The sequence below is a fragment of the Simochromis diagramma genome, unplaced genomic scaffold (assembly GCF_900408965.1).
Source record: "Simochromis diagramma unplaced genomic scaffold, fSimDia1.1 OVJJ01000247.1, whole genome shotgun sequence".
Taxonomy (NCBI): Eukaryota; Metazoa; Chordata; class Actinopteri; order Cichliformes; family Cichlidae; genus Simochromis; species Simochromis diagramma.
The window spans coordinates 1,869,330-1,885,384 of NW_024386949.1; the positions used below are offsets into that span (position 1 = coordinate 1,869,330).

The window sequence follows — 16,055 nt, forward strand, 5'->3', positions numbered from 1 at the left end:
ATCAGTCTACAGTATGATGTGGCAGAGAGCAGCTCTTGTACTAAGAAAAGCCTGATTTTGCATCAGTGTGGAAGCTGCAAATACTCGCATCTTGGCTGTGAAATGTAACACAACTCCTACAATTTTGATCAAATTCTTGTCACACAACTTTCCTAAACTAGACATCTGACTTTGTGAGAACTGTGGATGCACCAGTCTTTAATGCTGAGGTGACATGTCACCAGTATCGACTCCGGCTATGACTCTACACAATCACAGTATCATTTTTCAATGAAAAGGGACTTACGTTATCATCCATAAAACTTTAGAATAGGTGAAGGTTTTTAGTGCATCAGATTGGATACTGATGAGGCTTAAAATTAGGAACACAGCTTCTTTGACTGATAGGGGCTAACACAGGCCAATGCAGCTAACTGCAGCCAAGTCTCTGAATAACTGAGCTGGACCTCTTATGATGCTGGTCCCTTTTGGAGCATTTTAATTAAATTCTGTAACAAACACTAGAACACAATGTGCTCCAGGTTTGATGAGTGAAATTCTACTGTACTTAGCACTAATTATTAGTTATCTATGTCCTAATGATGCAACCATCAGAGTTTATGAAGGTTTATGAATGCCTTCTCCTCCAAAAAAAAAAAAAACCCAGCAAAATTCACCCTCTAAAAGTCTCATAGCCAAGTAGCTCTCTCTGAAATCATTGGCTGTTAAAGACCCTTTGCAAATCATTCCAAATTAATGAGCTTGACAGCTTTATGGCAATATTGGATTTAAGTCACCTAATTTGTGAGTAAAAAAAAGTAATGATTTTTTTCCAGTCTTCTTTTAATGTGTATAGGGATTTTTATAGAAAGAAGAAAAGAAAAAACTTATACTGGAAATGCATTTTTTTAAAATTACTCAATGGCCTTACTGGAAGCCTTTTTATGTTTCAAGTCGCAGGTTAATGATATTACTTTTAAATGTTTTAAATGTTAGTGAGAGGTAAGACTGCAGTGTATCAACATAAAAAGGTAAGTGGAAGCGGCCAAATCAGAGCTTTGAAGAGGCCCAGGTGAATCTGACTGAAGGCAAAGGTAACAGGATAGAAGAGTGTTAAAAGAAAAACAGACAGAGACACAAATTAAGTGTGTAAAATCTGGCCTCGCCGTTGCTCTGTTACACAACAGCCAAACACACTGCAAAGGGTCAGCTGCCAGTCTCCCTGAAACTCTGTGGGTTTGTGTTTGTGTGTGTGTCCCAGGCTGAGAAGAGTACTATAAAGTCCTCAGGGCTGCTTCATAGCATCGGTGATGAGCATCCAAACTGACATCACAGCCATCTGAAGTACTCCACAGAGACTTAACCTTCTTTTTCTTCAGATGATCTGCTGTTTACTGGCTGAGAGTTTCCTGAAAGGCCACATCTGTGAAGTCATATTGAGGTTTGACTCCCATTAGAAATTAGTATCCTCAAGAAACACAGGGCAATAATTGCACCAAAGACACCTTTTTCATTAAATCATGCAAGCTAGGTCTAGGACTAGTAATTTGGTGGGGAAAATGAGGTATAAGTTTCCTCTGTATGTACTTTTATGCATGCTGTATAGTAAAAGCTAAAAGCCCCTTTTTAGCTAAAAGCATGCAAGTGGCAGAGGTAGGTTTAGCCTCTCTAAACTGTGACAGGCAATGGACGATTCAATAAAACCCTCAGTTAATTGTTAATAAAAGAAGTATTATTGGTTGAAGCCATACTAAACAACCTGTCATTGAGCTACCAGTCATGTGGATGGCTGTATGGTGACCTAGATGTATGAGAAGTATGTTTCTGACAGAAGGTCAACTGTAATCCACCAACAATCTGGTAGGAAACATGATGGAGTATGATAAGGTTAAAAAAAAGAAGAAAGGAACATACAGCAGAGGTCAGGGGGAAAACGGTGGAAAGTAGGTAAAAATAGCAAGTTCTTTTTTTTTTTTTTCAGGGAACCTCTCTCTCAACTTTAGTTAAGTAAAGGTAAGCAGATGCTGTAATTCAAGAGCTGTAAATCAGCAGTGAAAGCTTTTTTTTTTTTAAATATAATTTATTATAAAAATTATTATTTTATTTATTATTTTAATCTGTTAATAGAAAAATATATTCTCCAGCAACTAATTCATGCTTTATTTAAAATCCTTACAAAGTAGAGCCCATTTTTTATTATGTTTCCATCTGGGGTCCTAACCCTGAAAACATTTGGGAACTGAAAGACTTTGGATCCTCCTGCCAACATTTGATATAATAAGCTTTTTTAATAAGGCAGAGAAAGAGATTTAACAGTAGTGCAGATGGCCTGGCTCCTATTAACAGATCTCTCAGACGCTGTGTGTGTGTGTGTGTGTGTACAAATTTGTCTGTTTGAATGTGTCTTTGCATAACTGAACAGAAACAGGAGTCCATGCTAATGAGAGTGCATAGACTGTGTGTGTGTGTTTCTGCTTGCGTAAGTGTGCGGAGAATGACTAAAATACTTATTTCATGTGCTAAAGATGCACATCAATGTTCAACCACGTCATGTAGAAACAAGGTGTGACGGTGTAAAGACACACACTTGCCATCTCAACTTCCTGCCACACTAAGTAATCAAAGAAATGAGGAAGTCCTCCAATCAATCATCCTGCTGAGAGTCATTACAGGTTTTTAGTTGATTACAGCTGCCATTTAAGAACGATGGGAGTCTGCAGGGTTGAGTGGGTGTAATTGACTGTGACAATCAGAGGAGGGGGTACTGAAAGCTGGTAACTCTTAAATGTTACTTTTAAAAAGTGAGACAGCAAAAGAACAGCTGATTTACATAATTTTAAGACCTTCAGCAGAGTTTCTAGATTAAAGACACCATAAAAAGTTGCTGAAAAGTTTTTTTTTTTTTTTGGTTTTTTTTTAAAAGAGGTTCTAGTTTACATAAAGAGAAACACAAATGTTAAGAAGCACTAATGGAAACAAAACCCAGAGTTATAAATTAACTCCAAGACAATTGAACTAATTATTTGCATTTTATTAATGTTAACTGCTGGTCTTCAGATGTTACGCAGTCACCCAACCAACAGCCAGGCCTGCAGCAACACCCCTCTCTATTCTTCTGATAGAAAGTTGTAAACAAGCGAGGTGGTAAGACAGACAGACGACAGCAACGCTAACCATTGTGGTTTTTCGCTGCTTTGATCAAGAAAATAACTGGCTGCATGTTATTGTGTAAGAATAAACTGGCAAATAATCCCTTAATTCAGACATTTCCAAAAAAAAAAAATCTAACATTGACTGTTATACAAATGCCACAGATAACAGCAGCATTTAAAAATAATTCATTATCAAAGAATGTGATCAAATAACTAACAGCTAATAACACAATAGCTAATAATAACACAGGCAATAACTGAGCTGCAATGTTTAACCACAATGTGTCAATGCGTCACAGTCTATACCACACACACTTAATGTCCACTGACACAAAACAACATTTTGACTTTCAGCACATCCCTTTTCCTGCATTACAAAACTGCTTCACTGGTGGTGTGCGATTAACTTAATTTTATTATCAGTTACAATTTTGGATTTCACTGATCGCTGAAACAATGTTATCGAGATGAAACTACGATTCGATGGCATTCTATTTTGCCTTCGTTTGTTTTACTTCACTCTTAGTGCTGTACACATTTATTTAATTTGAGTTTGAAGCATTATAAATTCCTGGAAACCCATTCAGTAAATTAAAAAAAAAAGGTTTTCAAACTCTGCAATCATATTAAATAATCATGACTTCAATATTCAGCAAAATAACTGGAAAAATGAGTTCTGCCATAATCAAGGAGCTCTAGTAGTCACTCTTATCTACTTGAGCTGCTACAAGGATACAAATTAACACCCCTCTCTGTCTTTTCACTAGAGAAGATGTCAGGGTGACCAGGCTGGACTAAAAAATGCTTTTAATATAGTAGACATATAGTATGCGCTTCAGTTTTTCCCCCACATGCTGACCGACGATCAAGATCCCGACGGAAGGTGGATGATGAAAGGCAACGAATGAGAGTGCAGTAAAGCAGCAAATTAAAAACACAGCAAGATCTGACAGCCATTATATTCAGTGGCAGGAGGGAAGCATCTCCTTCAGCGAATACAATGACCAATCCAGTGTTGCTAGAGGTTTTAACTGTATGCATGGAAGTACCGAGTGATATCTCAGCTGGAAACTGCGAGAAGGAATGGAATACTAATGCAGTGACAGGTCAGCGATGTTTTGCAAACATACCTGCATTGTTTCTCTTACTGCTCTAATAGTATCGCAGTACGTCACCTTTCAACTATGAGTTTCCGCTTTGGATGCAGTGGCTAGTGTAATATAAGGCAGTATGAGAATAGTTCTTTACCATTGGTTCTCTGAGATTAACTGAAAAAAGTTATTTTTTAACCAAACTAACAGTCAACCTTCTAGCCTCTGCTAACAAATGACATAAAGTGTAGGAAATGTTTATCTTGCAGTAATCAAACTGTGGCTTTGGAAAATGTTAGACACATAAAAGGCATATATGTAACTTCATCTCTCCCCCAACAAAGCATGCCTTTACTGTAAAGCACTTTAGAGAGATGTTTAATTAAAATTGGATGGTGCAACACAGCTAATAAGCTATTACAACAAAGGTCTGCACAGCCAAGGCAAATTGCTTTTGCACAACATCACACATTTATGTCATAGAAAATTTGCCTGGATTTCTTTCTCACTACTGAATTTCTCAAGCTTGCAAAATGTCGTTGTGATTCACTAGTCTTGGAGCAAACGCTCAAGTGACAGCTAGAGGAGTAAACTCTTCTTCTTGCAGATGAATGCATCTCTGAATACATCTGTACTATTTTGGACAGACAACATTCCCAAACTTCATTAAAAAAAAACGTCCCTGCTGTCTGAGATAATGATGAACAGATGAAGTAATGATGAAATACTGCCAGTAGTTTAAAGGAGGACATGTGACAAAAGTAGTAACAAAGTGGGCCTTGGTGTCAGGTCAAGTACAGCAGATAAGTGTTTGGCACACTAACTACAGCCTACTCAAGTAGCTTGTCAAAAGCTGGATGAACTGGGAATAAGAAACAGGACCTGGCAGCAGGACACAAACACACAGCTCTCCTTCCTGCATTCAGACTGCGGCTTTGGCTTTATATCCATTACTTCTTTCTTTATACTTTAAATTAAAAGGCTGCAGGGAAGCAAAAAGGCGAATGGGCCCAGTACACTCTTCATCAATGAGTGAACGACACTACACGCCTGCAGGCGCAAGCCATACTTTGGTGTCATTGCGGTCAGTCATGCACCTCTTGATTTTTGTAACCTTACTTTTATGCTGCCGCGGCACTGCCAGGTTCAAGATACGAGTATGTGATCGTGTTGGTTTTTACTGTAACTGTAATGGTATATCAGTGCAGAAGATCAGAGAGTCAAATTATACAGAGAAAGATAACAGTTCTGAAAACCTCCTTACCTCCTGGAAAATGACTTTAATTCAGGTTTTGACTTCTTCTCTTCCTCCTATACCTGCTGATTTAGGCCAGTTTTGATTATGGCAATGCCACTGTTTACAAGCAACAACATGAGGGCTCTGCTTGTTTTAGGAAGTCCTAACTCAACCCAGAGTTTGTGTCACTAGCACCCTGCTGCCAGGACTGAGGAAAAAACAAACAAAACAAACCCACTAACACTGGATGAGTTTCACATCACCGGATTTATGTAGGAAGCGTCCACCTTCTGGCTTTCATGAGCTTTACAGGCCTGAAGAATAGTCAATCACTGAATCATTACTATGTTATGGGTTGATAGATCACATTGATGACACTGGTTCTGGTCCATTATGAAAAGCCTACAATCACAGGAAGACACTACACCACAGAGCGAATCCAGATTTTCAGAGATAACACATCCTTATCAAGCAGCGGCAGTAAGTGAAGAACACCAGATCACATCTTTTCCTTCCAGTAGCAGGACGCCTCAGGCCACTTCTCTTGCCCTACATATTTTGGAAATATCGCTTTTGCATGTGCGTGTGTCTTCAGAGCTTAACAGGGGAACACATGATGAGTCAGGGGGGTCTGATCGCTACCACAGTGGTGGAAAGTTCTCAGGAAACATTCATCATGTCGTCACCTATAAAGCTGCCACTGCTGTTATGGTCACAACATACACGATACAATTTCCTCCTCAAGTGTCAGTTTCTGTTGTGCAAAGGTCTGTTCTCATAAGGAAGATATTTCAGGAATGATGCTGATGCAGTTTGCACAACAGTGGATACACTTTTTAATCTTGATTCTCACAACAAGCAAAAAGCCACCCTGAGCCTGCTTCTACTGGGAATGTTTTTCTATGAAAAGGAAGTTCTTTCTCCCTGCCATCACCAACTGCTATGAGACTGTCAATTGCAGCATAAAGTACATAGCAAGACGGCCAATGTTGTGAAAATCACTGAGACTGAGTTGTTGTATTTGCCCTAAGAAAGAGAAAATCACAGAGTTTACTGACACACAAAGCCAGACTGGTTGTATACATAACCAAAAACAAGCTTGACTGCTTTGACCTTTGTCCTTCCATTTAAATACACACAGACACAATAACCAAGGAAGGAGATCTATTGAGAACTGGGCTGCATTCAGAAAATACATGGACTTGTAAAAAAGGACTTTCCTTCAGATAACCTTTTTACGCACAACATACTGAAACAATGCTTACGTCAGTGCGTGATGCATCATACTGAGATCCAAACCTATGAAACTACAGCTGACAGATTAACTAGATGACCTGTTGTAAAACAAATAAGTCATTTAGAAGACGTGACGTGTCAATGACAAAAAAAATCCTACAATTGTCATTTTATTATCACAGGGAAGGTAAAGACAGTGTCTTTATTACTCAATACACGATCAAATGTGTTGCTCACGGGTTCAAGCCGAAACATGTGAGTTTCTTTCAGTGTTTTTATTGTACTTGTAATGATGGTGCTAATGAAGGAGCTGACTTTTGTGTATGTGTAGTGCAAATAATAACTTAGAAATGGAAAATAAGAACAGGAAAAGAAGTTCAGCTGAACTGTTCATGGAACAGGAGATGTGTGTCTTTTAACTGGATATACCTGCAGTGCACGTTCAGCATAAAGGTGTGTGTGCGGCAAAAAAAAAAAAAAAAAAAACTATGAGTTTCCGCTTTGGATGCAGTGGCTAGTGTAATATAAGGCAGTATGAGAATAGTTCTTTACCCTTGATTCTCTGAGATTAACTGAAAAAAGTTATTTTTTAACCAAACTAACAGTCAACCTTCTAGCCTCTGCTAACAAATGACATAAAGTGTAGGAAATGTTTATCTTGCAGTAATCAAACTGTGGCTTTGGAAAATGTTAGACACATAAAAGGCAAAAAAAAAAAAAAAAAAAAGAGGGCAAAATTTTCTTTTGGGACTTGGTTTTGTCTTTAATTTTTGAAGCTATCAGAACACATTAAAGGTTTTGAACAAGTTTAAGTAATCCAGGACAGGTAAAGATTATTAGGTTATCCAAAATAAAGTTTAGAGGCAAAAATCAGCTGACACTGAACAAATTAATGTTAATGTTAGTCATTTGGGCATACCGACAGTTTAAAACTAAAACACTTTATGACCCATTTCTGTTTAACAGAATACTGGTCTGATTTTTTATCTGAAAACCGAATCTCTGTGCTGCATATGAATCATTTAGGCATTTAAACTTTCTGCGACCACAAGTCCACTCGAGTCTGCTCGGGTCAGAGTGATGTAAATTCATCACACTTTGGACAGTGACCAAGAAGGTCTGTGACAACGTCCAAGTGCCAGCCAGTTTTTTGTCATCATGTGACGTTGCACTGCAGTGCACCAATACACGTTGCTTTGTTTTTGTGCTTGAAGTGGAAAATAACAGGAATGCCTACTTAGCCATTATGTCGCCAGCTGCCCGTGTCTATGTCCGCAACAGAGTATAAACGAGGGCTCAGATACTGCTCTGTAGCAGGGTGTGGCCGGTTCAGGTTCCCTTTTCAAGTTCTTCATAACACTTTATGAAGAAAGTAGGATAATTGATATACTAGCAAACCTAATAGCATCTGCTCAGAAATAGTCTGCATATATTAAACACTTGATGTGAAAAGTTTCACAAACACCTAAAATAACAAATAGTTGCTACATTCGTTCTAAGGCCGTAATCAAGGAACAAGAAACAAAAGTTGCTCTGGATCTGATATATCCAATATGTGAGTATTGGCTATAATTTAATAAAAGTGAAACAAAAGTCCTATTCCACAATGTCCCCCCCCCAAAATTCTTGTATACATCACCGCCAACATTAACACACACACACACACACACAGACAAAAAAAGCTTTGATGTTACCTGGAGATGTTCAGTCGAAGAGCTGCTCAGTTCGTCTCCAGACTCAGAGTCATTTGTACGTCTATCTTCACCCGCAGAGTCACAGTACTGGGTGGTGTCCACGTCCAGCGGCGCTCTGACCAGTTCTGGGGATCTGGCTCGACTGCGGGGCAGGGTGCTGGACCCACCTTTGTAAGGGGGTGGTGGGACACCACCATGGAGCGCTTCAGCGAGAGCTTTGTCATGGTCAGTGGGAAAGGTGGGGGCATGATGGTGGTTATTGTCCCTGCGCTGAATCGGGGGAGTGAATTTAGCCGTGTTTCCAGTTTGTGCTGAAGGGGAGCGCTGATAGTTGGACTCGTTTCTGTGAAGGTTCTCAGCGGGATGATTGTTGAGTCCCAGATCCAGATTGTTTGGTTTTACCCAGCGTGCACCTGCACTTTGTGAAGATGGATTACCAGTAGCACTCGGAAGATGGAGGATTGGTTTAGGGGGTGGCATGAGGGCTTTGCGGACTTCTCGGACATATTGAGCAGGTACATAAAAAGCTTTAGACGACTCCTCTTTTTTCACCTGCCACCAATCCTCATTACTTTTCTTGACTAGCATGTAGCATTCCCCCTGCTGGATCTTAATGAGCCGGTCTTTAAACTTATACTCATAGTCGTATTCTACCTCGATGTAGATCTGGCCCGGGGCAATAGGCAGATCTGCCATGATGCCTCTTACTATCCACCAGGCTGTTCACCCCAAAAGAAAAATATTTATTACCATGTCTTCATCAGTAGACCTTTGAAAAAACAAAGAGAATATATTAAATATACATTTAATTTCAGTGTGAATAACTCTGCTATTGTACTTAATATATATACACCTCGGGTGGCACGATATTCTAATGTTCCAGTATGTATAACATCTAACTAAGTTATCACCTGTGAAGTTTTTCCATTTTTCCCCAAAGATTGAAATTATTTAATAATTAATTTCAATGTCAATAAGGAGCATCTCTGCAAAATACTTTATAACCTTTAAATGGAGTAATATAATCATAATCTCAGTTGTCTCATTAGTGAGTTTTTTTTCCTGAAAATGTACTCTGTCCACTCTCTTGGACTGCAGCTGAACAAAGTCTATGTGGCAGCAACTAGCAGCTATAGTCCAAGGTGGTGGAGTTAGACTTAAGTCTTTCTGGAGAGGCAGCCAAACAATTTCTGGGACCACCATTACAGGGACCTGCCCGCAGAGGTGGTAGACTTTCTCACCAAATATAATGTGGCATACCTAAATATTCCTGATTGTGCCACCTAATTAAAGTGTATGTATAGAGAAACGCTCTTCTTATTACTTACTTTTTCTGTATTAGTAACCTTTGAAACAATAAAATGAATAAAAACTTTGAATGGCTTTCTAACTAAAGGTATCGTATGCATTTCTTTTTAAATTGTCATTAAAACAACATGTTTTCAACTAACAATTTTAAGGAAAAATGAAAAAAAGTTGTGTTTTTATGTATGAGAGAAAATAACTTGAAGAAATAAGCTTAAATCAAAACTAACAATGAACATTAAAACCATAAAAAAAAAAATCTTGAGGTATAGTTAAGTCAGAAAATACTTATTCCCTTCTCCTCTCATTTAATCAAAATAAAGACAAAAATAAAAATGCCATTGAAAGCCTGACACTCACATGCTAACCCAATCAGAACAAACAAATACGATATAAACTGAGAAGATTTAATCCTCTTCAAGGGTGAATGTACCGTCCAGCTCAGAGCTTCAAAGCCGCATGTAAGATAAGACGGAAGAAGTGGAGACAGTAACATGAGTCACGCTGCTTTCTCCCACTTACTGTGTTTTTATGTCTTACTCTATTTCTTCCTCCTTACTAAGGACAGCTTGTCCAGCAGCTATTAGGGCATCTTGGATTAGCTAAGTCACACACATAGTTTCCTGTTGAAGTCACACGCATGTGCGCACACTCTCTTATACAATGATGTGATGCTGTAGTACACCCTTTAAAAAACAACAACAAAGACAAAAACATCACCAACACCAATATGATTTATTTAATGGAGTCAAGGCTTATTTTAAAAGAAACATCTTATCAATAGTGAACTTCGTGGCCAACCTTGAGTTAAACAATAATACACCAAAACTATTAGATTAAATAAAATTTGTGTTTCCTGGTTGGACTTTACTGCTTCAGGGTACGACTGAGCATGGCCTATTTTGATAGAAAGAGGTACCTCAGCTGTTTAGATTTTAAATTAACAGGAAAATAAATATATTATGATCAAATAAGTTTTATAGTTCAAAGAAACTACAATCTTAGGCTACCCTCAAGTCAACTCTCACTACAAAAAGAGATTTAGTCTCAGCTCTCTCTTTCTGCCTCCGGTACATGACAAAAATGACTTCTAAAGTTCTGACTAGTCACTTTAGGAGACAAGCGTCAGCTGAATGCCTCATATGTACAATGTAAAAATGCAATAACTACAATGACAAATTGTTGCAGACTGCACAAATTTACTAGGTCACAAATATTCAACTGGGTATAATGTTTCTCAAATGTTGGCAAACTTGATAAAGCAAAGAGACATTTAGAGACCTATAAACTTTAAGCTATCCCAGCTGCCACGGGACAACGACCGGGGTACGCCCTGGGCAGGTCGCCAATCTATCACTGAAAGACAGACAACCATTCACCATCAATTAGACTAACACGCAGCTCTTTTATGAGAAGAAAGACGATCTATTCTTTTTGTAATTTTCTTTATATTTTAAGCAAAAATGCCAGTCACTTACACAAAACTAACACTTGAAAGAAAAGGAATATAGATTTTATTTTTAAAACTCCAATTTTTTTTTTTTTTTTTTGCTTTTGAAACTTTAGATCTGCGCATAAACTGAGCCTGAGCTTGGTAACTGATGAAAATAAACAAGATACCAATCAGTTGTATCTCTGGTAATAATTAAAATACTAAAGCCACTGGGACCTCAGTGTTTATATTTGCAGTATTAAATAAAGTATGAAAAAAAATCATCGCAACTCATTCCTTCCTGTTTAATGAAATAGTCCAAATCAAATTAGTCTACTGTCCCCAGGCATCCAAAACCATGAGATGGTTAAAGGACCTGTAATGTCAGCCGTGAAACAATTTCAAACAAAGTGCGATAGTCAAGCAGACTCACTTGACGACGATACAGGCTACTGCAGAATGAGCAGCAGGATATTACAATGACAGTCATAACTGCAATCCTACAAAATTATCAGTGAGTTACATCATTATCAAACCAAGAATATGCCTCCAAAGACAAGGAGTGCATTGTTGCTATTTTTTTAACCCAGCAGCACTAATTTCTCTTCAGTATCAAAGTCCTATGGTCCCTGTAAGCCACTGGGGCAGTTAAGGAAATGTTGTTAAACTAACGACAACCCACACACACACACACACACACACACACACACACACACACACACACACACACACACACACACACACACACACACACACACATACATACCAAGAAAAAAGAAGGTGGGGAGAAATTTGCATCTCTACAATAGTAACCAACACACTTCTGTGTGTTTCCTCTCGTCTTGAGTTCATGATGAATGATGAGCATCGCTGCACAACACATGCAGATTCACTTAAGAGACACCCATGATCCATGAAACTATAGCGAGGCCACCATCTGCAGCTGGTGATATAACCCCACGAATTCTGTGAAAACATTGGAGTGGGCACCAGACAAAGCGCACAACAAATAGTGGTCACTGTGAAGACTGTTGTGGTTGTACGAGTGTCCTGAGAATGCTTAATGAGCATATCCCCACACACATTAACCAGCATGAGCTACGCTATTTTAAAACCACTTGATTAATCAAAAAGTAGTTTCCACTGGGTGTCACCATTAAAGCTGCAGCTGAACATTAAATGCGCGGTTGGCAGTTATTACCTAATAATAGCATTGCGCTTCTGTTTACCTTCGGTCGTGCATTAGCTTAATAAATATCTGTGATTAGGCGAGCAGTGCTGGGATTACTGCTGATGCAGTGACTGGTGGGATAATATCGCCACAGATTAACTCGAGGGTTCAGGCTAACAAGTACTGAGGGAAATCTCACCGAATCTATCAGCTGAACAGAAAGTCCATTAGCCAAATGAAAATAAAACACTGCATCTGGTGCTAATTCACAGCTATTCACTGAATAACAGCAGAGTAGCGAGGAATAAGACTGTGTGATGGTTATAGCATGAGTAGTAGTGGCAGCTTTCCTTGTTAACATCCTCAACCCTCATGCTGAAGCCAGCTAGAAATTCTTTATATCACTATTTTATTTTTTATTTTTTAAATGAGAAACAGTGCTTGTAGTCAAGGAAAAATATGACGAAACCAAATGTGGTAGAACACTAATAAAAATATAGTTTTAAAAGTATTTAATTTAAACCTATTTCTTTAATAAAGAAATCAAAAGGCAGGAAGCTTAACAGTGCTGACAAACAGTTATACTGATCTAATATCATTCAAAACAATCAGAATTTGCTTTTGTCCATTAGTTTTTGAGAGCTTTTCCCAGCTCAAAATGGGCCTTTGTAGGTTTACAAAGTGTCTTTGTTAACATACTTATCATAAATCTATGCATTTTCCTGTAATTTGGGTCCAAAAATATGGATTTTAATAATAAAAACCCACTTAAATTAACTGCTAACAAAATATTTTTATTACAATGCTGAAGATTTTTCCTTTGGGGGAAGGTCAAAAACTCTTTGGGGGAAAGTCAAGATTTGTTGGAAAAACCCAGAGTATATATAGTGTAGCTACGAATTCCTTAATGGGCAAGACTTTGGTGATAGTGGTGAAGGGGGAAGAAAAAACAAACTCAGGGTGGGCAGTCAACCTGGCACAACCAGTTATGGCGGGAGAGAGTGGAGAGGAAAAAAAAAAAAAAAAAACAATAAACAGTCAACACTAAACAGGAGTCAGATAAAAAAAAAAAACAACTCTGTAGTCTGCACAGAGTTCAGATGCACGACCGCCTTTCTTGGAATAACTGAGCAAATGGCGTGCCTAACCTGCTAATATTAAGGGGCTCTACAAGCATCTTTTGCCCAGTGAAATAATCACAGTGGCTGGAAGGTTTGGGGACTCAAGACAGTGAGATGAGATTTAATTTCCTGCCATCCTTCCACCCCTTGCAGGGTTTTGGTCTTCCCTCAAAGAAAAACCACATGGGTCATAAAAATCTAATCTCAACCAGTTTGTTTTTCCAATGTGAGGTTTAATTTACTCAAGCATGAAACACATTTTTGCTCATAATCAGCCAGAAATAACAGGAACAAATTTAGACAACAGACTCTTTGTCTTACATATGTGGACCAGTCAAATGCCTGTTTTCCACTAGTACCTACTCAGATTTTACTCTACTCGACTTGGTTTTGGTCTTATTCCATTACAACTGAGTACCACCTTAATGTGCTTGGGGTCATTGTAGCAATGTGACCAAAAGTCCCATGACGTCGTGGCAGTGGTATACCTGCTGCGCTTTCTGTGGCTTTTTGTCAGACTCAGAGACCACGGTGTTGGTTTTTGTTCAGCCATTTCCCTCGTTGCTAGGTTTTGAAAATGGCAGTTTGAGTTTTGAGAAGAAGTCGTTCTCATGACTCGGCTCACTTGGAACCTCAGCCAAGGTACCAAAAAAGTACCTCTTGCGTAGAAGACGCTATTTTGTCCGCAAAGCTTGTCAACTACTCAACAAGCAGTAGTGAAACTTGTAAAAGTGCAACACAAACCAGAAATGGAGACCATTCACCTTCAGAGTAAAAGTTTTGCCTTTTGAAACACCCTTAATGCAGCTTTAGGACACAAATTTGACTCTGAAGGCAAACCTTCTCCATTTCCAGTTTGCATCACACTTTTTCAAGTTTCACTACTGCTCGGTGGGTAGTTGAAGAGTCGCCATCTTCCGTGGAAACTAGAGATGACCTCAGCAATTCTGTAGAAACCAGAGATTGCAACAGGTTCATTAATCAGTCTCTATGCCTGTGGCACTGAGGCCTTATATGCCAAGTGACCCTTGAAAGAACAATTTTGATTCAGAAAAAACATACCTTTGAATGTTTCCTTCTCACTGTTTTTAAATTTAAGACTGATTTTAAACTAGAGTACAGCTATTAATTACTAAGTTAGGTAAACCTCAAGTCATACAATGCTAAACATGTAAAAACCAACAAATCATTTAAAGTTTGTGGGTTCCTTTTTAACATGTAGCTTTAAAAAAAGTGATGATTAATTATGAAAAAGGTGTCAAAAATGCAATCCCTCTATGAGAGAGTCTGGCATGTTGGTTCTGAAAATACCCTTTGAATTAAAATGAGGAAGACTACAAACAAAACAGACAATCAACTTAATGCTCCAATTCGTCATACGGAAAGGTCTCTGGAAGATTAAGTACCTGGGGGTTGTTGTCTCTTTCACTTATCCCCCACTAAGATTAAGCTACAGCTTCAGTGCTGCTATTTAGCAAACAAATCTTCTCAGAGTCCAATCAGCAAAATCAGAAGACGACCCTTAATTCAGAGTGATGGTAATAAGATTTGCAGTGGGAGACAGAGTGGATGGGTGGGTCCCATGAAAGCAGGACCTCGGCTGAAGTGTGTGGAAGTGTTGGAACTGATATGTATGTTTAAAAATCCGCTGCTGTCAGCACATGCAGGAAACACACCCTCACAGTTTATCTTGCCTCAGCAAAACAGAAATCAGCACACTGCAAATACTCTCTCATTGTGAGCACATTAAATATTTCAACTGAAACAGGGACGAGTGAAGCACCAGCAGCAGCAGCAGCGGCGAAATTCCTCTGCATCGAGTCTCACATGACTCTTGTTAGCCAAGTCCAGACTGTTGATTCAGAGCCGGGCCACTGGTGATTAGTTTAAGTTATTTTCATCAGAGAAAGCAAATTCCCATTGTGGAGGTATTTAAAGGGAACGGGGTTGGGGAGAGATGGCGATCAGCCGCGCTTTCCTCATTTAAGCACTAATACAGGCTGAGAACATGAACTTTTCAGAAACATAAGTTACTCAATTTATTCAGCATCATGGTCTAAACTTCTGACAGCAAGTTGTGTGTGATAATGTTTCTGCTTCCATGCCTTTAAACATGATTAGGGTGACTGTGCACCCCCCCCCGTTCCCCTGATCTTTTATATTTAAACAAAAGCCAACACATTTACTTTCAATATGTTTTCTTTGGTCTTTTAGAGATGAAATCTTGCTATAAATGACTTGCCATTTAGACTATGCTGTATATAAAAAAAAAGGTAGGTGTAATAAGCCAGAGCTTCAACCCACACCTTAAGTAATGTGTGTTCAATTCAATTTAAGTCTTTGCTGTTGGACATTTATTTTTATAGCTTTGGTCGTTTGCTTTTCTCTTATTAATGAACAAAGAAATATCATTATCATTATCCCGTCAGCCTCACAAGCATCGTGTGGCTCAAAAAGATGTGGTAATAACGGGTGTATTCTACACTATGAAAATGAACAACTTTAAGAGTTTTAACAGTCACTGGAGGAGGAAAAATGGACATGAATGAGGCCATGAAAACAAATCAGAGCTTCCATTTATCCTTAATAAATGTACTTACTGCAAGGGGAAATGTGAGAAATATACATTAAAATAAA

The 16,055-nt window shown here is 38.6% G+C and overlaps 1 protein-coding gene across 5 annotated transcripts in view; it reads right to left on the minus strand.

Annotated features, from left to right (window-relative positions):
- The window catches only part of LOC120737682 (rho GTPase-activating protein 12-like), a 58,637-nt gene that overhangs the window by 38,911 nt on the left and 3,671 nt on the right, over positions 1-16,055 (minus strand). For all 5 annotated transcript variants that reach the window (XM_040038525.1, XM_040038527.1, XM_040038524.1 and 2 more), the window contains exon 2: positions 8,390-9,158. In XM_040038525.1, the coding sequence (XP_039894459.1) occupies positions 8,390-9,085 (696 nt within the window). In that variant the 5' untranslated portion in view covers positions 9,086-9,158. The remainder of the gene's footprint in view (positions 1-8,389; positions 9,159-16,055) is intronic.